This window comes from Diabrotica virgifera, chromosome 2 (assembly GCF_917563875.1).
Source record: "Diabrotica virgifera virgifera chromosome 2, PGI_DIABVI_V3a".
Taxonomy (NCBI): Eukaryota; Metazoa; Arthropoda; class Insecta; order Coleoptera; family Chrysomelidae; genus Diabrotica; species Diabrotica virgifera.
In genome coordinates, this window is record NC_065444.1 from 41,831,304 (window position 1) to 41,854,198 (window position 22,895).

General features: G+C 32.4%; 1 protein-coding gene and 1 long non-coding RNA gene across 2 annotated transcripts in view; one reads left to right on the forward strand and one right to left on the reverse strand.

The window, feature by feature from the left end:
* LOC114329137 (peripheral plasma membrane protein CASK-like) overlaps positions 1-22,895 on the forward strand; it is a 642,784-nt gene that overhangs the window by 115,905 nt on the left and 503,984 nt on the right. The window contains exon 4 of the mRNA XM_050644747.1: positions 3,097-3,174. Within this exon, the coding sequence (XP_050500704.1) occupies positions 3,097-3,174 (78 nt within the window). The remainder of the gene's footprint in view (positions 1-3,096; positions 3,175-22,895) is intronic.
* LOC114327981 (uncharacterized) lies at positions 18,447-20,975 on the reverse strand. Its single transcript, XR_007696074.1, has 2 exons — positions 20,684-20,975; positions 18,447-18,719 (listed from the first exon to the last, which is right to left on the reverse strand). It is a non-coding gene; the product is annotated as an uncharacterized LOC114327981 (long non-coding RNA).

Below are 22,895 nucleotides of genomic sequence, written 5' to 3' on the forward strand. Positions count from 1 at the left end.
TTACGACTCTTAGGTATTTCGAGTCATCTTTCCACTCGATGGGGTTGTTTTGCACCATCAGTTGTTCTTCTAGGCTTTGTCTTCTCTTTTTGAATAGCTCCCCTTGTGTTTTTTCTGAGTTTATGGCTATTTTCCATTTAATACACCATTCTTAAATGTCGTCTAGCGCTGTTTGTAGGTTGTTAACTGCTACATCTATGTCTCGGTGTTTGGCCGCTATCGCTGTGTCATCGGCATAAAGGCTTAATAGTGTTCCGGGTGTTCTTGGAACGCCAGCGGTGTATATTGAGTACAGTAGTGACGACAGGACCGCTCCCTGTGGTACTCCAGCTTCCGGTGTCCCGAGCTCGGACAGGACTTGTCCTATGCGAACTTTAAAACTCCGGCCTCTTAAGTACGAAGAGATTAGTCTTTTGTCATTGCCACGCTGTATCCATAGCCTCTCATTTTGTATATTAGTTCTTTATGCCAGACTCTGTCGAAGGCTTTGCTTACATCCAGAAAGGCTGCGCTGGTATATTGTTTGCCATTAAATCCTGCTGCTACCTATGCTGTTAGTCTGAGTACTTGTAGCTCACTGGAATGTTCTGCTCCAAAGCTAAACTGGGCTTCGGGGATTATTTCTAGTCTGTTTGTCTCGGCTTGTAGTCGGCTTAGAATCACTCTTTCTGCTATTTTGCTTATTGCTGGAAGTAAGCTTATCGGCCTGTAATTTTGCGGAAAAGTGTTATTTTTGCCGGATTTTGGTATCATAATGACATGGGCCTCTTTCCATCGATTCGGGAATTTTCTGTATCTTAGTAATTATTCCATTTATTAGGTTGGTTAGGAATACCATAGCTCTTGCCGGTGGGAATTTTAAGGCTCTGTTTGTTATCTGGTCTGGCACTGGGGCTTTTTTGGGCGAGCTCTGGTGATATTGGGGGGATGTTCTCGTCTGGGTTTTCAGGCCTTTCTCTTTGCTCTTCGACTTCTTCTATGAAGTTTATGTCTTCGTCTGGATGATAGTTTAGTAAACTCTCTCTCTCCAGTGTGGACATCATCACTTCTGCCTTTTCCTCAACTGTGTGGACTATGCCGTTCTCTCCGTGTAGAGGCGGAGGCTGTCGCTTCTTTGTAGCTTCCAGATGTTCTGCATATTTGGATCTTGTTCTTCCATCTCTTGGACATGGTCGTTCCAGCTTTCACTAAGGTGTTGTTGTAGTGCTGCTTTGACTTCTGTATTTAGTCGATTTGCCCTGTTTTTGTCTGCCTGATTTCTTGTTCTTCTGGCTATCTGTTTCGCTCTGTGAAGCCAGAATGAAAAGCCTTGATGATGACGACTGTATGCCATAGGCCATAAAATTGAAATAATTCCAATAAATATAGCTAGATAAAGTGTAATTCCAGTTCAATAAAACAATTTTATCACCGAAAAAGTTTTTTGATCAATGTTTAGTCAGTCAATCAACTAGTTTAGTCCATCAACTAGTCCTACGTGCCAACAAGTATAATGGAAAATAAAATATTTGTACAATGGAAGTTCTATTATAAATTTACATGTGATAAGAGCCTCTGCGAGTCGTTGCGATTCATCAGCCCTTTCAATTACATAGTTAAATTAAGGCCAACTATCTCTCTCTCCCTCACTCTCTCTCTCCACGTTCACAAATCAGCATATTTGATATAGATCATTCACAGCAAGGGGTCAAGTCATATTGCACTAGGCTTAAACTGAACCAACCGTAAATTTAATTAACATACTGAGCGCTTGTCAGTGATGGAACAAGGCGCAACATATGCCGGAGAATCAGAATGGTGTATCTTCGTTATCGGTATACTGACAACAATTAAAGTACACGGTGTTCCCTAAAATGGCATCTATTTGCGTATTTAATGAAGTTTCTTTCTTCTTTATTCTATTTTTTAGATGTCAGCTACTCTAATTTCATCTTGTGTCAGTCTTGTTTATCTTTAAAACTTCTTTAAAAAAGTTATACCTAAACAATTAAAAGTGCAAAGAGGCTCGAAAAATTAAAAAGTCTGCCATTTGTTTTTTTTTCGGTAAGAATATTTCACTGTGTTAGCCACCATAGCCACTTCAATACAGAATATAAAACAATTTTGTTTTTTGCTGTCAAATGATTCGTTTCCAAGAAATGTTGACACTCACCAACAAATTGAACGAGTTTAAGCAGCCATTTTCAGGGTGGCCATTAAAAAAATGTATACAGGGTAGCGAAGAAGTATGGAAACACGGTAATTTCTCGGAAACCACTTATTGCATTTTAAAACACTTTTTTCTAGTTGCTAATACAGCCCGATCGCCCGTCCTCTCATATTATGTGCTTCATTAACAATTAAAAAAAAAACAATGTTTTAGAATAAAACTTTACCAAAGATTCTTATAGGGAGCTGATAAAACAAGGTTTGAGCTTAAAATTAGGTACTTCGTAATTAAAAAAAAATTTACGTGTGTATTTGAATCTTGAAAATCGTAATTTTTCGATTTGTTTTCAGTTTTACATTGTTTATAACTCGGAAACGATTAACTTTAAAGAAAAATTACAAAGGATCTTTTTTGTTCCCAATGATCCAAGAAATCTAAAATAATGTCTATCCTCACCGAAAAATTAGATTTTTATAATTTTTTTTTAATTAATGTAGTAATAACTCCGAAATTATGCCATTTCTGTATAGGGCATATAACATGAAAAATAATCAGCATTTCTTAAGGACAACAAAACGCAAAAAATATACAGAGTGTTCCATTTGAAATAAGAAAGTTCATTAGATTTCCAGAAAAACGGAAGATTTGATAACAATGTAATTACCACTATAATATCGGCCGTATTAGAAAACCCTTACCCACCAAAATATATAAAAATCGTTCTAACGGTTTCCGAGAAATTACCGTGTTTCCATACTTTCTCGCTACCCTGTACGTACTTTCAGCTGTAAAAAGTTTAACATTGAAATATCGTATGTACTGTAAAAAAATTATTAAAAAAAAAACGTTTTCTTGGAGGAACCTGGCCATAATTTGATAAAACGGTTTTTTATATTCATTTTAAAAATTCTGATGACTAACCAATCTAATCTTTGCTTTTGTTTCAGTATGGATGGTTCGGACCTGTGCTATGAAGTAGTGAGAAGAGCATCTGCTGGATTTGTATATAGCGAAGCTGTAGCAAGGTAGGAGTCACGTTCTTTCATATCATTATTATATTTTTATATTAATGTTGCAATTTTTTGTAAAGCTGTCAGAGCGACGTTGTCTATATTTTTCCTAAGTTTTACCTTAATTTTATATGTGGTCAAAATAGCACGAGATAAATCACCAATCTGTAGTATAGTTGGGACAATCTATAGAAAATATGTTAAAGTGGTAAATAACGTTATCAAAATATAATATAGGGTATTAGCCCGGCACGAAGACAATGACTCCTGACCGTGAATTATAAACGTGATATTTACATATTATGTCGGGTATAAAAATGCAGTATAGGTGAATTTAAGGAGATAGTTATTATTAGATACTTGATATGTACAAATGTAGTGGTATAGGTAATGAGTTGTATTCGTAAACAATTATGGTTGAATCACCGTTTATACGATGTAAATATAATGTTAGTAGAACAACAGAATTTTAATTAATATGGACCAGAAAGACGTTATGGAACATATTTATGACATGGCGATCCTGCCAGGATTTTATTAAGCAAAGAGAACACAAAAAGTGAAATTTTTAGACATTCAGCAACAGATTAGATTTTTATTATAGTTACGTTATTTTATAGTTAGTAAGGCAAATAGTAACTAATGGAAAGAAGACTGAAATAGGAAGTAATAGAGTAAAGGTTACATTTTTATTAACTGATTCGAGTAATATTAGCTTAGCTTAGGACTTTTAGTTAGATACGATATTTTTTTTATAATTATTTAAGCCGATTAGATTATTCCCCTGCTTATATGAGATGCTTATAGGCACTAAAAGACTATGTTAAAAATCCGGATGAGTTTATTCACTGTTTTTATGTGACACTGCTTTTATGAAATAAATTTGTGAATGGAGAAAAGACTAAAAGGCAAGACGGAACAGAAAGTGAATTAGTGATAATAATAAATAACATTTTTTTTGTATTAGAAAAATCGGTTTAGAATAGGAAAAAGAATATACATGTTTAGGGTATTAGGATATTAGGATGGTTAGGAAATTTAATTTTTGAAAATAGTTTTAGGTAACCATAAACATTTTGTAAAAGGGAAAGAGGAATATATCGTTCTTTTCCTAGGATTGTCTTAAAAAAACGGAGGGCATGTAGTATAGTTGGGACAATCTATAGAAAATATGTTTTAAGTGGTAAATAACGTTATCAAAATATAATATAGGGTATTAGCCCGGCACGAAGACAATGACTACTGACCGTGGATTATACACGTGATATTTACATATTATGTCGGGTATAAAAGTGCAGTATAGGTGCATTTAAGGAGAGAGTTATTATTAGATACTTGATATGTACAAATGTAGTGGTATAGCTAATGAGTTGTGTTCGTAAACAATTATGGTTGAATCACCGTTTATACGATGTAAATATAATGTTAGTAGAACAACAGAGTTTTAATTAATAGGGACCAGAAAGACGTTATGGAACATAGTTATGACAAATCGGTAGAAGAAGTATCAGCTGACGATGAAAAAAATGGAGTGAAAACCTTTCATAGAGGTATCAGTCCGCCAATGAACAAGCAGAATTGCTTATAAAGAGGAAGAAGACAATTTAGTATTTGTGAAGGCAGCTGATATTCATTTATTCTGTTTGTAGAATATTTCCATTTTGTTCGTGTTCTTTTTATGTATTGTCTTGCGTCTTCATTTTTTCATCTGTCAAGTCTTGTATCACATATAGAAAACATTCCACTTTGTCCAATTATCAGTTACATTGTTTGTCTGACATATATATATATATATATACATATATATATATATATATATATATATATATATATATATATATATATATATATATATATATATATATATATATAGTGACTGTACACCCCGATATGGGGCTAAGTCGCGTAAGCTTTCTAGATCCTATTTCTTAGGAGGATCAGTCCCTTTTGCTTATGTTATCTTCTTAACGATTTCTCTCCATTTTTTCCTATCTCTAGTTTTTCCCCGCCATTCTCTGACTCCTGCGTTTTTTAAGTCTTCTTCAACTTCTTGCAACCACTTTGATCTTGGTCTTCCTCTTTTCTTTCTTCCTCCTGGATTCCATTCTATCATAGCATATGTCACTGCTTCATCTCCTGCCCGCCAGATGTGACCTAACCATCTAACTCTGCATTGCTTTATTTTGGTCACGATATCTTCTTTTAGTACTTTCTTAATCTCTGCATTTGTTCGGCTTCGATATTCATTTTGCTCTGTTCTGATTGGTCCCAGTATGGTTCTCATGATCTTTCTCTCCACTATTCTTAAGTTTCTTCATCTTTTTTAGTCATCGTCATTGTCTGACATATAATATTCCAAAATACTTTGCAGATTTAGGACATATTATTAACTAATATGTAAGTATTAACATTAGAAAACAATGAGTTGGTATACCGACTATTGTACAAGAATAAAAAACCGCCAAACGCCGTAAAAATGAGTGGCGCATACAATATTCCAGCAACAAAAGATCTGATTTGAATATTACGTGGCGCGAAAATGTATATTTTCATTTTGATGCAAAACAAAATTCTAGTTTTATTTTAAAAGATTTTTCCATAATATTTGCTAAATTTGAAGTAAACGCGCCACAAAAGAGTAACTTTGATAGAGTTTGAATTTTGAAACTCTTTTGTGGCGCGTTTACTTTAAATTTAGCAAAATATTATGGAAAAATTTTTTAAAATAAAACTAGAATTTTGTTTTGCATCAAAATGAAAATACATTTTCGCGCCACGGAATATTCATATCAGATCTTTTGTAGCTGGAATATTGTATGCGTTACTCATTTTTACGGCGGTTAGCGGTTTTTATTCTTGTATCAGGAGCTTTTCAAAGTTATTTATAAATTAAATGTATGAAGTTGAATGCAATGTTCCTCTATTACACGTTAGGCTTTATAAATGGTCACGTTTTTTGCATTATCTCCCAAATGATCTAGTGTCCATCGAATGTACACTAGATTTTTTTCTATTCGAAATAGATTGAAAGAAAAATATTGAGATGGCCGGAAATGAAGTCGGATTGCCCGTTGCCAGATGAAATTTAGCGTCGTAACTACTACAACTACATAAACCATTTCGGGAATAATCGTTAATTGGATTATACTTTTGTAGCTTAATAACTTCTAAACGGCTTAACCGATTTTGATCAGTAAACATGAGTTTGAAACGTATTGACCAGTAGTATCTGAGGGATCTAAGGTCAAGTATGATAACTGAAGCTATTACAGGAATTATTGAGCTTGAGAAACCGTTTTTTCCTTAGGAAATAGATTTGATCACACTTATGAAGCCTATAACTTAAAAATTCGAATTTTCCCGGATATGAGGTATACACCGTTAGGTTCGTCTAGAGTCCTTCTACAAATGTTCAGTTATTGGCATAATTCGTAGGTTGAAATTTTGAGTAATTGTCGAAAAACCAAAATTTTCAAAGTTAAGTTTTTCAGTTTTTCGGCTATACTGAGCCGTGTGTATATCTGATCCTGACGGCTTAGACACCATTTGAAAGCTTAACTCAACACTATTGATTTGCGGTTCTCCTGTCTCTTCTTGATCCGAAGATATATACCTCCAAAAAATATGCCGTTTTGTACCTAGCAAGTCCTATTATAGCTGGCTTATGGGTGGTCAAAAGTCACAAACTACACCGGTTCTGAATCAGCCCTGGCCCCCTCTTAAAAAAAAAAAAATTCAAATCGGTTTAACTTTTCCACACACATACATACATACAGTAGGAAAAATGAAAAAATACCCATGAACGAACATATAAAACACGCTGTATTTTCCTGTCACCGTGTCACACAAAACATTGGCCAGCGCAAGTACATGTAATAATTATTGTTACATGTTTTGCACTGGACAATTTTCTTTGTGACACGGTGACAGGAAAATACAGTGTGTTTTATATGTTCGTTCATGGGTATTCTTTAATTTTTCCGACTGTATCAAACATTTTCCCTTTTTTAAATAAAAATTGAGTCATACTTCTGAGCTCGCTAACTTTTGAATGTTATAACCGATTTTTAAAATTAGACATGCGTTGGAATGGTCATGATCAGTACTATTAGAAGCCGCAAAGGTCGGACTTAAATTTTGAAAGTTTTGGGAGTTTTGGGGACGAGAACGAAAAACAGACCCTAAATAGGAAGGGCCGTAAAATCCACACCTTTGGACCAAAATGGATGGTTGACATATGAATGGGTGAGTCTTTTCCTGAACTTTAAGATGGGAGTTGGCCCAATTTTCAATTCAGTCAGATTTAGAAGATCGAAAATTTCGTGTATATATATATAGTGTCGCGTGTAGAGGGTGTGGGTATGCGCCACTGGCACACACTGGGAGAACTGCCGTTCTCTGGTAATAAGCATATTCTAGATATTAAACTTAAATTGTAATTGTAAAATATAGAGTAAATATTTCTTGTAAATTGTTATATATTAAAAAAATATAATAAAAAAAATTACAAAAAAAAGAAAAAATATATAAATAACAAAAAAATATATAAATTTTTTTTTGTATATACTTATATAAAATAAATAAATTAAAAAAAGAAAAAAAAATAATCATTAAAAAAATGTATATAGAACAAGTTGAAAATGCGAGCATTATCATAACGAAAACTTTGTATATTAATAATTATATTTTAATGTGCAATTGTATCATTCTAATTTAAATGTTATGAACTTTAAAGGTAGTTTACTCTTGATCGAAATTCATATTTTTTATATACCTCGTATAAAATTAATAAAATTTTATATATGATGGTTGCATCATAAATCTTAGAAGATGAAGAGCTTTTTATGAAGAATAACTTTTCTTCGTCAAATTAAAAATAAAAGAGTTATAAATGAAAATGTTGTTGGTATCCATAATTTGAGAAAAATCTTCAAATATTTTTTTCCATTAGAAGGATGTAATTGCACATATCAGACCATAATTTTTGGACGGGGTCGAGTTCACTCCCAATGGTAAGAATTTTACCTGAACTAAAAAAGGTAGAGTCCGAATTGGCTCCCATAGACAAAATTTATTTTACCTAAACATGTCAAAAATATCACCCAGCGTTGTCACTTCTTTCAAATTTTCTCTTTTTGTTAGAAACAGGTACCTTCCTAGAAATATCTATGGGAAAGGAGGAAGACCTAACCCTTCGGTCCTAACTTAACTTTCGGGTATTAGAGTGTAGAGCGCAAACCGGCCGATTTCAGGTAAGAGCGCAAAACGGTCGAGCGCATACCGGCCGACACCGATAATTTGTGTTAAAATTGCCACATATGCCAATGTTGAACTAAAACAAACTCTAAAAGTATTTGTCTAAAAGTATAATTTTCCTATAAAAAGTCTATATCACTATGTAAATTTCCTAAGCAGTATAAATATTACACGATTTGGCAACAATATCTAATATTTCCGCGATTATATGAGAGCCTACCCGCATTCATGCGGGAGCCAATTCGTACCCTTCTAAAATATACCTGAACGAAGCGGAGCGAACTCGACTTCACCCTAATTTTTTATACCAAACAATATTATTTCATATACTGTCGGTTCGCTAAACTCAGACACAACTGGCTAGTGATTTTAGTCAATAATTTTGCCAATTCGACAAAAAAACAATTTCTAAATAGTTAATAATTACTAAATAATTAGTAATTTTGCCAATTTCGGCAAAATTCTCAAAAAACAAAAAAATTACCTACTAAAATCACTAGCCAGTTGTGTTGAGTTTAGCGAACCGACTATTAGGTATATTTTAAGTTCATAGCAAATGGAACAGTCCATTTATCATAAAGGGGAGCAGTATCGTATACTGGTATAAACCTTTTTAAAACTGTTAATAAATTATTGCTTTTAAAATATTATACTTACTCAAATTGTATTTTTGAACATCTTATTTATTTTATATAATAATTAAATTCACTCAAATGTAAATAACCTATGCTTTGCTTAACGAATCGAGATTTAAAAACTAGCCTACTTAATAGCAACGATTTCAGCTGGACCTGTAGTGTGTCGGTTGAAAATAAACCGATTGTGACGTCACATTTACGACTTTGAAGTCGATTATCTCGAAGACGGTTAGAAATATCGAAATGCCGTTTTCAGATTTGGATTCAGAAGAAAAAACTACATAAGAATCCATCGATAAATCTGATCTGAATATTGCAGGAGCGGCAACGCAATAACACACACACTTTTGTGAATTTATAAACGAAAGGTATTCGTTGAAAATATGTATATAAAAATGAATCAGGAACTTGGACAGTCCATAGTAAAAAGCTTTCGAATTAAGTAGAGGGCTGAAGAAGAAAAGAAGAATGTTGCAGTTTTTACTGTGGAACTCTGAGAACATCATTTAAAAACATACAAAAAGATATATTATAAAAAAAATATTAAAAAAATACAAAAATAATTATTTATTAGTAGAATTGTTTATTAGAGATTAATATTAGTATTAGTTTAAGTTTTAGGATAAGATACGAAATAAAAAAATATGAAAAAAAAGCGTGGCGCGTATTCATCGAATAAACGGTTTTCGGACCACGCTTTTCTTTAACGAATGTGTTACATTTTTTCAATTTTTTTTATTTTTTGCTTTTTAGTTGATTTTTTTATCTGTTTAATTTTAGTCACTCGTAACTAAATAAAAGCATTTCTTAAAAATATTTTTTTCATATTTTTTTATTTTTTACTTTTTAGTCTTACACTCTTCAAACATTAAAATATATCATCATGTTTATTAAAATATGTATAAAACATATGATGTACAAACATGAAAAGTTGTCGGAATCGGCAAAAAATTTGGAAGTTTATTGTTTATTTATAAAGCATAACGTAAACAATTAACGCAAAGAGTGAAATTATGTATAGTTCATATAATTAGCTACAATCTGTAAAAGTTTCAAGTTTCTTCATTGTAAAAAACAAGAGAACTTAAGCATTTTCCGTTAAAATTGTTTTTTTATTTAAACAATTAATGAAAAAAATTTTTTTTTATTGACTACTCGTGTATTGTTCCCGCGAATGCACATGTCTGCAAATTGTTAGTCATTTGCATTGAAGAAAAGGCAGTCAAATTAACGTCCAAATATTTGACCCAAACGATTGAACTAAAGAAAAGCGTTTAATTAATTAATACGACAAAACGAATTCAAATGTTAATTGTAGCACAAAACGTCTCTACGATAGACTACGATAAAAACACGAATTTTTTGAATTCGACTTTTGATTGAAGTTTTGTTTCGTATCGTATTGAAATTTGACACGAATAAACGCCGATTTATATATAAACAAATATATTATGAGCGTTCAAAATTTGAAACTTTATTGTTTATTTATAAAGCATAACGTAAACAATTAACGTAAGAAAGTAAAATTATGTATAGTTCATATCATTAGCTACAATCCATAAAAGTTTCAAGTTTCTACATTGTAAAAAACAAGAGAATTTAAGCATTTTCCATTAAAATCGTTTTTTTTTTATTTAAACAATAAACATAAAATTTTTTTCCACCTACCTCTACCGAAAGTATACTTTTCCGGACCTGATTGTAGGGAGCAAAGTTGTACTTTTCCTCCCTAGGGAGGAAAAGTAAAAGTGACGTCATGGTATTTCATTCATGAAATATAACTTATTGACACCCTGTACAATATCTATTTTCTATTACGTAAGTATCTATACATTTTAACGTTTATTTATAAAACACTCTGTATTTTGCAGAATGGTAAAAAACAGTAAATTGTTATTTTGATTTAACAATGTTTACATTAATAATTTGACTTATATTTGACAGTTGACAGTTATATTGTACCTGGTACCTACTTGTTAGTTTTAGTTCTAATAAATTTTGTTGGTTAGTTACATAAATAAGTTAAGTAAAAATGAAAAAATGACTTGTTATTTGAGGAAGGTGGAAAAATCATATGTATAACATGGGAGTAAAGTGCATTTTCCTCCATTGAATGATTACTGCCCTCCGCTACGCGTCGGGCAGTAAACTTCATTCTCGGGAGAAAAAGTTGCACTTTCCTCCCTTGTTATACAAATAGCTATTTATTGACTGTTCGTGTATTGTTCCCGCGAATGCATATGTCTGCAAATTTTCATTCATTTGCATTGAAGAAAAGTCAGTCAAATTAACGTCTAAAGATTTGATGCAAACTATTGAAGTAAAGAAAAGCGTTTCAAAAAGACTAATAAAGTAGAAAATCGTAAAATTCCTGAATGGATTTAGTGTCCGCAGTCATATACTGCCGTGCTAAGCCCAAAGGCGGTAACTGATTTTTTATCGAAAATGACATTTTTGTATTTCTAGGTAGGTTTCATTATATTATAATGCTTCTACAACTCCAAAGACTTTGTAAAGATATTCTAGATACCCATTATAATAGTTATACAACTCTAAGGACTTGGTAAAAATATTCTAAGTACCTATAATCTAAGTAGAAATACAACAATCTCATTTTCGATAAAAAATCAGTTACCGCCTTTGGGCTTAGCACGGCAGTATAAACCCAAACAAACAACAATATATTAACTAATCATATTTATTATACATAAAGTAGTGAATTGTAAAATTAATATCAAAGGGACAAATCTTGCCGTACAAAAATGCGACAATAATGATTATGCCCAACTTTATTTCAGTCACTTTCTAAGGGGAACCGCAGTCGGCCGCATATGAAATGCCTCCCGAAATAGGATTTCTTACCTGTCGCTAAAATGGTCACATACGAATTGCCTCCCAAGGTTTAAATAAATTACATGGTTCTAATCTTTATGTGAAGGTGAGACGTTGCCGCATCTTCGTCTCTTTGTAAATTTTTGTCAAAATTGGTATTTTGTTATTTAATTTATTTTATTTTCAACCTTTCTGTATTAAACATTATTGACACTAGGCGGTATTTATAAATTTTAACTAACTTATACATATATAATATTTTTATAACCATTATAATATATATATTTTATTATACCCATTATTTTTTGTAATTAATAATTTAACAAAAAATACAAAAACATATTAAGTATTTTATAGATTTATTAAAAATAACATAACAAAAAAACTTATTTGGAAAATAATACAAAATGTGTATAGAAATACATATAAAATTACAAAATATTTTTCCTAAATTTATATGATACTACTTTGACAAATTCTAATCTATTTATTTTACATTCTCTTAATTCTAAAATTGTTTCATTTAGAAAATTTATTTTTGCTGTACTTTCCGCAACAATTTTTTTTGGTGTCGAAACAGAATTCATTTTAATGTAGGTATATATTTGAAATTGTAAAATTACATCAATAAAATTATTAATGTTAGGATGAGGGCAGTAGAAAGAAGAATTATACTTGGAATGAACACTTTCGCATGGGTTTGTGGTTCTTTGTAAGGATGAAGAGTGCTCAGCCCAAAGATGTGGAGGAAATGTCGAATTTTCAGATATGTAATTATCAACCAGATAATCACAAAACTGGGTGACTCTTTCATCGACTGGTTTAATTTCTGCCAAATCTATATAAAAAAAATCGCCACCATCTTTAGGCTGTAAGAATAAAAGACCAAAAACATAAATAAGAAAATGCGTAATTTCGGTTGAGTCAAAACCTTCTTTCTGGTATTCTGGAGCTAATCCCAGTGCTTGAACCTTTTTATACCATACCTGACCCAAATGAAAACGACATCCATGAAGATCTGCTTCAGGAAATCCCATACGAATACCATTATGAATGGAAATTTCAAAGTCTGAAGTTATTACTTTAGGGGATACAGGACAATTAATTTTAAAACATTCTTCTATGATATATTTAAAAGCGAGATAATATGAAGACGACTTTTTATCTTGAAGTAAACAAAAGACAAGAGGAATATAATGTCCATTTTTCAAGCCATGTATACTAAACCATTGAGTGAAAAAACGAGGACAGTATTCAAAAGTTCCGTCAACATATCAATTGGAAACGGTCGAAAGAAAACGAAGATTTGAAAAACATGTTAATATAACAATATGATTATCGTTGTCATTTTTAATTATAAAATTTTCATTTCTATTTGTAATAATAGAAGATGAATCGAGAGCTTTATGAAATTCAGATATATTTTTGGGAAGTTTAATTAAAGAATTTGTGGTTCTAGCATAATATAAATTTTGTCTCACCCTATTGATATCATTGATAGTAAATGTCTCTATATAATTTGTTTTCTTAAGTTCTTTACAGATGAGCTTCATTGGTTTTTCGCTGAGATCTTCCACGGCTGCTCTTTTTATTGAATTTCTTACGGCTTTTCTATTGTAAACTTCGGCAGACAACTTCTCGTGGTTATGATCTAATATTGATCCAATTATCGTATTTTCACATCCCTGTGTTTTCACAAAAATGCTTTGCAGGTTTTTTAGTACATGTCCACCGTTTTACTGTATCTTTGGCCAACATTTAAAAAGATTAAAGTAAAAGTACCTATTCATGGAATCGTTAAGAAGAGATTAGAATCGCAATTGGAATTACCCAGAAAAATACCCAGAGAATATAAACAAACAAAATGATTAAGGTAAAAGTACCTATTTATGGAATTATAAAATTAAATTATAAATATGGAAGAGATTGGAATCGGAATTGGAATTACCCAGAAAAGCTGGATATTAGATTGTCGGGTAACAACTTTCTTTTCTAAAAAGAAATGTGTATGTCGTACTGTGAAATATTTATGTGAAACAAATTTTATGTAGGTACACTGCAATAAGAATTAGAAAAATCAAAATAAATAGATACTACCTATTTAAATTATGATTTGGCAACATTCTGTCATTATACAGAGATTAAATAGACAAAATATCAGCCTAAATGATTAACGAAACGGAGGCATTTCGATTGTACCTGGGAGGCATTTCATGTATGAAAATATTTACCTGAAAAAGTGGGAGGCATTTCGATAACGCCGCCGCAGTCTTCGGTTGGCTATATGTAATTTCACTGTAATTGTGGGATGTAGCTGAATTTTTGGATGAAAGCTGAATGTTTGCATGCCATTGAATGTTGTAGTCTTCAGGTAGATACTAGCTTTTTCATGTTAGCAGCCATGTTACGTCCCATATGTGCCATCAGGGACGCCGAGAGGAATGAGCGGACCCCGGCAAGAAGTGGCGAACGGGCCCCCGACAAAAAATGAAGAGCGAAGAAAATTGTTCAGCTTTTATAGAAATAAAATTATCAATAGTAAAAATATGTAATAAGAAACACTTCAAATATACATTTTGTTAAATGTTGATTATATTTATAATAGTGAAAATATTTATAATACAGGTGTTTTTTGAGTTTTCTGATTGGAAAAGATGTATACAGTGAGCACGTAAAGGTTGGAATAAATTAATTTTATCGAGAATGGACGATTTTGATCAAAAATCCCAAAACAGGTCAATTTTTATTTTCAAATTGCGACTTTTTGACATATGTATCATACTAGTAATGTCACCCATCTGTACGTGATGACGTCATCTATAATTTTTTTAAATGAGAATAGGGGTCGTGTGATAGCTTATTTGCAAGGTAATTCAATTCTCTATTCAGTAATATAAACATTAACTAATTATTTATACAGGGTGTCTAAAAAAAATTTTTTTTGAATTAAATTTATTGACAAAAAGAAGAATTTGTGTAATATATTTAACTTAAAATACATTTTACTGCTGTCAGAAAAAACAGGAAATAATGTTTATTTGACAAATAAATATTGTTTTTTGCATAAACTCAATATTAAAGCCGCCACCCACCTTCCTCTTAACAGTTTGAACATTTGATTTAAGCGAAAAGGAATGATTATTTTCCAAATAAACATTTTTTCTGTTTTCTGAGAACAGTAAAATGTATTTTGAACTAAATAAATTACATTCATCCTTCTTTTTATGTCAATAAATTTAATTCAAAACAATTTCTTTTGGACACCCTATATAAATAATTATGTAAATGTTTATATTACTGCATAGAGAATTAAATTACCTTTCAAATGAGCTATCACACGACCCCTATTCCCATTTAAAAAAATAATCGATGACGTCATCACGCCCAGATGAGTGACGTCACTAGTATGATATATATGACAAAAAGTCGTAATTTAAAAATAAAAATTGACCTCTTTCGGGATTTTTTTCCAAAATTGTCCATTCTCGAGAAAATTAATTTATTCCAACCTTTACGTGCTCTCTGTATAACTTTCGATAAATCGTATGATTTTAAGAAATCATTCTCAATGCGCAAAGTTCATAGGCGAATTAACCAATCCTGTTTCATTGTAGATATCACAGCATTCTTTACGAGGGAAAGAAAATTAAAGGATCTTTTCGCTTCTGCGACTGTTACCGGCAAGTGCAAAATATTCTTAACGCAATAACGACGTTAGGAAATAATGAATCTAATTTGAGATGTTTAATTTTATTAAGTAAAACTATTGGAGAAATTGCAGGGAAAGATTCAAGGAAGACGCAGCATAGGTAGAAGAAAAATGGCCTGGCAGAGAAATCTCAGAGAATAGTTTGGATCCAGCTCAACTGTCGTGGAGATGGCACGTAAAGAAGAAAATTGGAGAAAGTTGAGATTTACCAATATTATCCTTGTATATCGCTCTCAAATGAAAAATTTCATCTATCAATTCTTCACTGATGTCTTCTTTATACAACTTGCGCAATATATTGTTATGATCTGCTTCTTATTAATTTTATATTAATTATTGTTTATTTGATTAATTATTTAATTGTCGCAAATCATACATAAAAAATGAATAAAAAATCTCAGGGTGCCTTTTTATAATATTAAAAAAATGTCTAACTTATCTTACGTTATACTTATCTTCTCTCGTGGTTTCAGTATCTCTTAGTTGATCCTAATCGGGATAAAATAGGAAAAAGAAATAAAGCAAAAATATAAAATAAACATACAGAATTGTCTTTTATTTATCAAAATCAATACTCTAAAAATCTATCAAATCTAAAACCTGTGGACACAGATGTTCGAATGAAATTTTTACCACTTAAATTTATTCTAGTTAAAAAAAAAACAATTTATCGGTTTGTTCCCGATGATTTTGGTAAAACAAATTAAACAAAACAAATTTATGTATTCGCAAGATTACCTATATTTCCTATTTACTTTTTGAAATATTGGAACTTTAATTCATATGCTTTTTACTCAAAGTTTTAGTTTCCGAACATAAAAATATCTTTCACATAAATTGACTGACCTTTTTCTTCACTCACTCTGATGTCTTCTCGTGACCCAAAACAGCTCTCCCTCGTTGACTATGTTAAAGGCTACTCATCAAAGCCCTCTCCGTTCTCCAGCTTCAAAACTATCAGCATACCAGCACCAATTCTCCAACGAGCCAAAGCCTCTTTTGACCAGTACTCGATTCATACAAACTCCAAAAATTTTCTGCTCTCCTTCTCACAATAATACAGAACCAAAGAGGTATTTCGTCTCAATTTGATCTGTCTCTCGTTCCACTTTTCAGCACTATTCTCCACTATCAAACAACCACTGGTACTTGCTAACTACTTATCCACGAAAACGTCGAACTGCTCCTCAGCGATGCCAAAAACATAATAACTTCTTTTTCAAACTCACTCAACATTCAAATCACTTTTCCCCTTCCAACTTGCCAAGAATCAGAAACATTTCCCCTTCCAACTTGCCAAGAATCAGAAACATTTCTCCTTTCCATTCGACAAACAAACAGTCATTTTCAAAATTATTCCGACCATCCTAATTACTTTCGGGGAATCCTACAATATTTACTCGGGTTGAAAAAAAGATATTAAAATTCCAAACTTTCTTTTAAACCATTTTTCTAGAAAATGATAATTACCTCTACCTGTGGATTCTATAGTCCCCGTAATAAACAATCTTTTTCCATTTTAAATCTAAATACATCGTCCTTTTCACTTTAATTATTCACAAAAGTCTTTAATGGTTCATCGGAAAGCTCATTAAAAAAGAAATCCACTTAATCCAAACTAAATTCTAATAAATATTTACAGATCAATATACAGGGTGTATTAAATTTATGAGCCCTCGTTATTTAAAAAAAAATTAATTTAATTTTCATTTTGCCTTTGATTGATAAATTAAAAACACAATAATATATATAAGTTTTTTTCTTAATATTCTCGTCATCTTCATCTCGGAATGTCCACAAAATGTTAAATAGCGAATGAATTTCATTTGCCGCATTAAATATTCTGGTTAAATTGCTTATTATTTGACAATATTAAATAGTTCACAGCGAAATATTGCGTCGGGCTCAAAATTATCAGTCGCATCACTACTGGGCCCAGGCATTTATCAAAAAATCTCACTGGCTTCTTGCCCCGTTTTTCTTTATTTTATGTAAATTCTGGATTTATTCCATAATTGCTGGTAACTAATTTAGATTCTTCAACAATGGAAGACCTGATCCCTTTAGATTCTGACCCTTTATATTCTTCAATCAATTTCTGATTTTTTGTAAATCTTCTAGAAGCCCTGATACATTTTTAATCTCTATATACATAGTTATCTGACTGGATTGCAGCAATTGACTTCTGTGATTTATTGCTGTTAAAATTTTACAGCAAATCAACTAAAGGTCATGTTAAATATAGCCGAGGAATAATTAACCGTATTATGGACATTAAGTGAGCGGCCGTGGAGTAACGGCATAAATTCTGGCCTCATACGCCAGTAGACGTGGGTTCGAGCCCTGCCAAAGACAAACCATTTTCATTTCCAATAATGACACGAGCCGTCTCACCGTGCCTCGGAGGGCACGTAAAGCCGTCGGTCCCCCTGGGCTAGTGTACATCGGCACTAGTTACTTAAAACAGGGTTAAAGATGTAAATGGCGCCGGAACTATCCGACAGGATCTCTCCGGCAAAAATGCCATACGATATTAATATTATTAGTGAAAAGCAAAAAAAAAAAACGGGAAAAATTACGTCTTTGGTCTGGTCGACGCCGGGCCCCTTACATCGCCGTGCCCCGGTAAAATGTACCGGCTGTACCGCCCTCTCGGCGGCCCTGTGTGCCATTTTACGTACGGAGAAAATTTCATATACATAGTTTTGATATTCTGTGTCGCTGGTTTATGACACTAACACATACCGTTGCAGATTATCAGCATGTAATAACAACTGTTATCAATACTCTTCAAACGGAGTAAACTATTCCAATTTTAATCAGGGTAAGGCCAATAAATAAAATACTATAAATAGCAATAATACATGATTTATTATGAAGAAATTCAAACACAGTATAATATAATATGTACTTAGTACCATACATATAGTATTTTTTTCAAACAAAATTTCAGAACGTATTTCATAAGAATTTATCTCTCTTTGTTGTCATCTCCAACCCGCTATTTTCGCGCACAGCATCCGCCCTGATAATTTTTATGGCAGGATACTCGTCGTAGACAGCATTTACGATTTTTGGTATCTGCCGTTAAAGTACAGTTGTTGTATTTACACCGTAGACTTCACCTGAAATAAAAAAGAAATATTGATATGCCATAGTGGAGTTTTTCGGTGTTGTCAAGGAAACACACAGGAAAAGAAGGTGTGGGAATAACATTAACAGAAGTATTAAATAACAAAGTAGTTCAATTTGGACCCATATAACCAAGAATAATAAACATGAAATTACAACTGGAAGAGAGAATCAATATGCTACAAAGTTAGACAAAAGTGATGGAAACAGGAAGAAAATGTTATATAGTTTTTAAAACTGCTATAAACTTTATATTATAGCAAAAGAAAATAACACATATTATACAGTATTGAATGGGTTGCATGTGTGAGTCTATATTAAGCAATGAAATAAAAGACGCTCTCACAATCAGTTTATTTACATCGGACGGTCGGTTTCGTTGTCTATATCATCAAGTCCCAATTTACTGTTACCGGGACCTGATGAATTCTGGTCTTGGTCTGAATTCTGGCCTTATATTCTCCTATGAAGTGACTCAATCTCCTGTGTATGATCCTCGTAAACACCTAATAGCTCACACAGAGTACATACATATATGTCTCTGTCGTTTTTTAGCTGAATTTGTCTCCTTTCCTCTGGATTTTGCATATATTTGCTCTTTTCCAGTTTTCTGTGTTCCTCACGCCTGTTATTAGTTTATGGAATCTATCCATCAGTATGTGTTCTTTAGTTTTGAGAAATATAGCTGGTACATTGTTAATACCTGTGGCATTATTATTCTTCAGTGCTTTAATTGCATCCATTATTTTCTTACTTATGGCTGGGTATGTTAATTCATTGCTTTGATGCTGATCTCAAAATCCGTTACTGCATGGATTGTACTCATTTGTATTTGGTCTCTTAGTAGAATCTTGAAATAATTTTTCCCGCCTGATTTTATTATTGCATCGTTACTGATAATTTGTTCTTCTCTGTTTCAAAACAGATTAGTGCCTGGTTTATACCCTTTTTTGACGTTTTTCAGAAATTTATCGAAATTTGATCTTGATCGAAATCTTTCTTCATTTTTAGTATGTGGTCGTTTTCGTACCTCTTCTTTCTTTTGCAGATTTTGTCGCACTTTCTTCACTCTTTTTCAAATTTTTCGCGCCTTTTTCGTGATCTTCTTTAAATATACTACACGTATAGATTAAAAAACAAATATTCGCAGCCATAAAATATTCAGTTTTAGTAGGTAATATCCAGATAATGCAAAATATCAAAAGTGTGCTTGAAATTGGCAAATATACAAGGTAAGAAAAACACACAAGCAGATAAAACGTCACCAATATTGTAGTTAAACCTTGTTCAATTGGAAAGCGGTGTTGAGAAGTCTACAGTAAAGGCATGTAACTAGTGAGTCCCTGAATAGTATATACTGCTCAATACAATTATTAACACAAAGAAATAAATTAAGACTCTACACTCAGAAGGGTCAAGCTTCAGAGGAGTCGATCCGGGCGAGACCTTTATCGTGGTAAAACAAAACATGTCAATAAGCAGTGAATAAAAGAGCGAAGGCCGATTTCGAATGGAAAGTGATGATACCGCAATAGACGAATACGGCAAGAAGATAAACGGATATCCAGAGAAAGAGTTACAACGTGCTTTCACCGAAAGCCGCAAAATAAGCAGATCTCCCATCTATAAAAAGGAGAAAATGGAGCAAAACGTACAATAAATCATGAAAATGATGGTAGGAGTGAGTATAAAGATCGAAGAACAATCAAAAAAACTCAGCGAAATTGTTCATCAGGTCCTTCAAAGTGGTTAAAAATTTTGTATATACAAGTTTGAATTTTATTTAAAATAATTGTAATCAGTTAATCTTATGTTTTATAAAAATGCGCTAGGTCTTAACGGCCTGTTGTACGTATAAATAATAAAAAAATATCCAAAAAGATAAATTTCTCAAAAAAGCAAAAGTTCCAAGTTACTGTTACTATAGTATCACTTAACGTATCATTAAACTACTCACCAATCACTTAAAATCGTGGCCGAAACGTTTGCCTCTTTGCGACACCACCCTTAGCATCCTCGCCGGTTAGAATAGGTCGATATCTTGTAAATCTGCATGGCTTCGGCATAATCAGATGACCTCCGACGATGATATCCCCCAATATCAAATTTCCTCGCAAATACGGCTTAAACTCGTTACCGATCAAATTTTGTTTAAAGTTGGAGTAAGACTTGCAGTCGTCGTGGAAGTCGTCTTCGACACCATCCGGCTGGGAGATTATTGGCGTGGAACATCTTTGCATCGCGAAGCTGTTTGGCTGTAAACGATTATACATAGAGTTATTGCGAAAAATGAGAAACAGAGTATATTATTTTGAGTATAACGAACAAAAACAACATAAAAAACTATAGCAATCTCTCTACTTCTTTGAAAAATACCCCAGGAAACGAAGCCCTGGAAAGGAAGAATTACATTTCAATACATATTGTGAAAAAACTACGCACTGTAGATGAAAAAAACAGACGCCGTCTTTTTTGAAAATACTTCCTCTAAAAGGAGATTTTCTATATTAAAAAATGTAAAAAACTTATTACATTTTTTTCAATTGTTTATTATTAAAATAAACAATAAGGATATTTAAAACATATTTCACAATGTGAGTTTTTATGCAGTTATGCAGGCGCGGATCTAGAAATTCATAATAGGGGCGCCAGACTTACCTCATAAATATTATATTTTCCAGATTTAGCCATACGACTCACACTTACTCTAAGGATAAAATACACTATATAATCCCAGATACCTACGGTATCAAAAGGATTGATAGACAATTCACGACTATTGTATAAATATTTATATAAATAATAAAAAAATACTTATACACTAAATACAATAGGGGGGTCCATGGACCCCCAAGTATGCAAAAGATGGACCCGATCGGTTAAGTAGTTTTTAAATAATTCTATTTGTTTATCACACTTGAGAAACAAAAAGGTCATTTCAAATGGATGTCCAGGTGAGTTGACTATATTTAGAAGGACTTTTTGACCTCATTCTCTTAGTAATGTCTCCAATTCTCACGTTTTTAAAAATATGTTCATTTATACTTATTACAGTGGAACATCGATAAGTCGGCCTCCGATAACCCGGAAGTTCGGCTAACCGGGACCGATTTTCACCAGACAAGTCAAACATTTTTCAGTTTGACTGAGTTTTTCACCAAGACATGAACAATACTGTATACAGCTCTACGTATTTTAGATGTACTGTCCATATGTATTTCATGTTTTCGCAAATTATAATATAGTTTACTTGTAAGTATACAGTATTTCTTTTACAATATTCTCCGGCTAACCCGGATTTTCGATAACCCGGATTGGCCGCGATCCCGATTAATCCGACTTATTATATTATTAAAAACAGTAAAATCCTTTATAAAAGGTATATTTAAAATCCCTGAAAAGGGCTACATCAAAATCACATAACTAGTTTTAGATTGGTTTACCAGTCATCATCAGTGCTTACGTGGAATTATATATTTTTGTTATATCACACATCCCGAACAAAAGTGTCATAACTAAAAAATTTTTCAAACCGCACTTATTTACGGAAATATGATACATGATATCAAATCTACTAACCAACAAAACCGTAGCAAAGTTACTTTAAAAATTACCTCACAGATGGCGCTAAAAGCTATTTTGCTCGGAAGATGTTTCAGGAAATTTTCCGTTAAAAACAGTATCAATTCGTGATGCGTAGGTGAAACACCACTCGTTCCGAGCAAAAGCGTATTATTTCCGATTAACGTTCAGTAATCGTTGCGTAAATTCGAACAAAAGTGCAGTATTTCGTGATACTCATATTTTGCATAGACGATTATGATATTCATTGATCTATTTTCCCGACAAAAGTGAATCAAGTTTTGTTCGGGATGTGCGATATTATATCTTGTTGGTTAGCATGTACATTGCACGTAAGCACTGATGATGACTGGTAAACCAGTCGAAAACTAGTTATGTGATTTTGATGTAGCCCTTTTTAGGGATTTTAAATATACCTTTTATAAAGGATTTTACTGTTTTTTTTTTTAAATAAAATTCATCATCTAAAGGGATATGGAAAAACACATCTTTAAAACAATGACGTTTGTACAATCCATAGAAGCTGAGATATTTTTTTTAAATTACAGCGCAATTGTTTAAGTGGATGGGTACGTATTTTCGGCTGC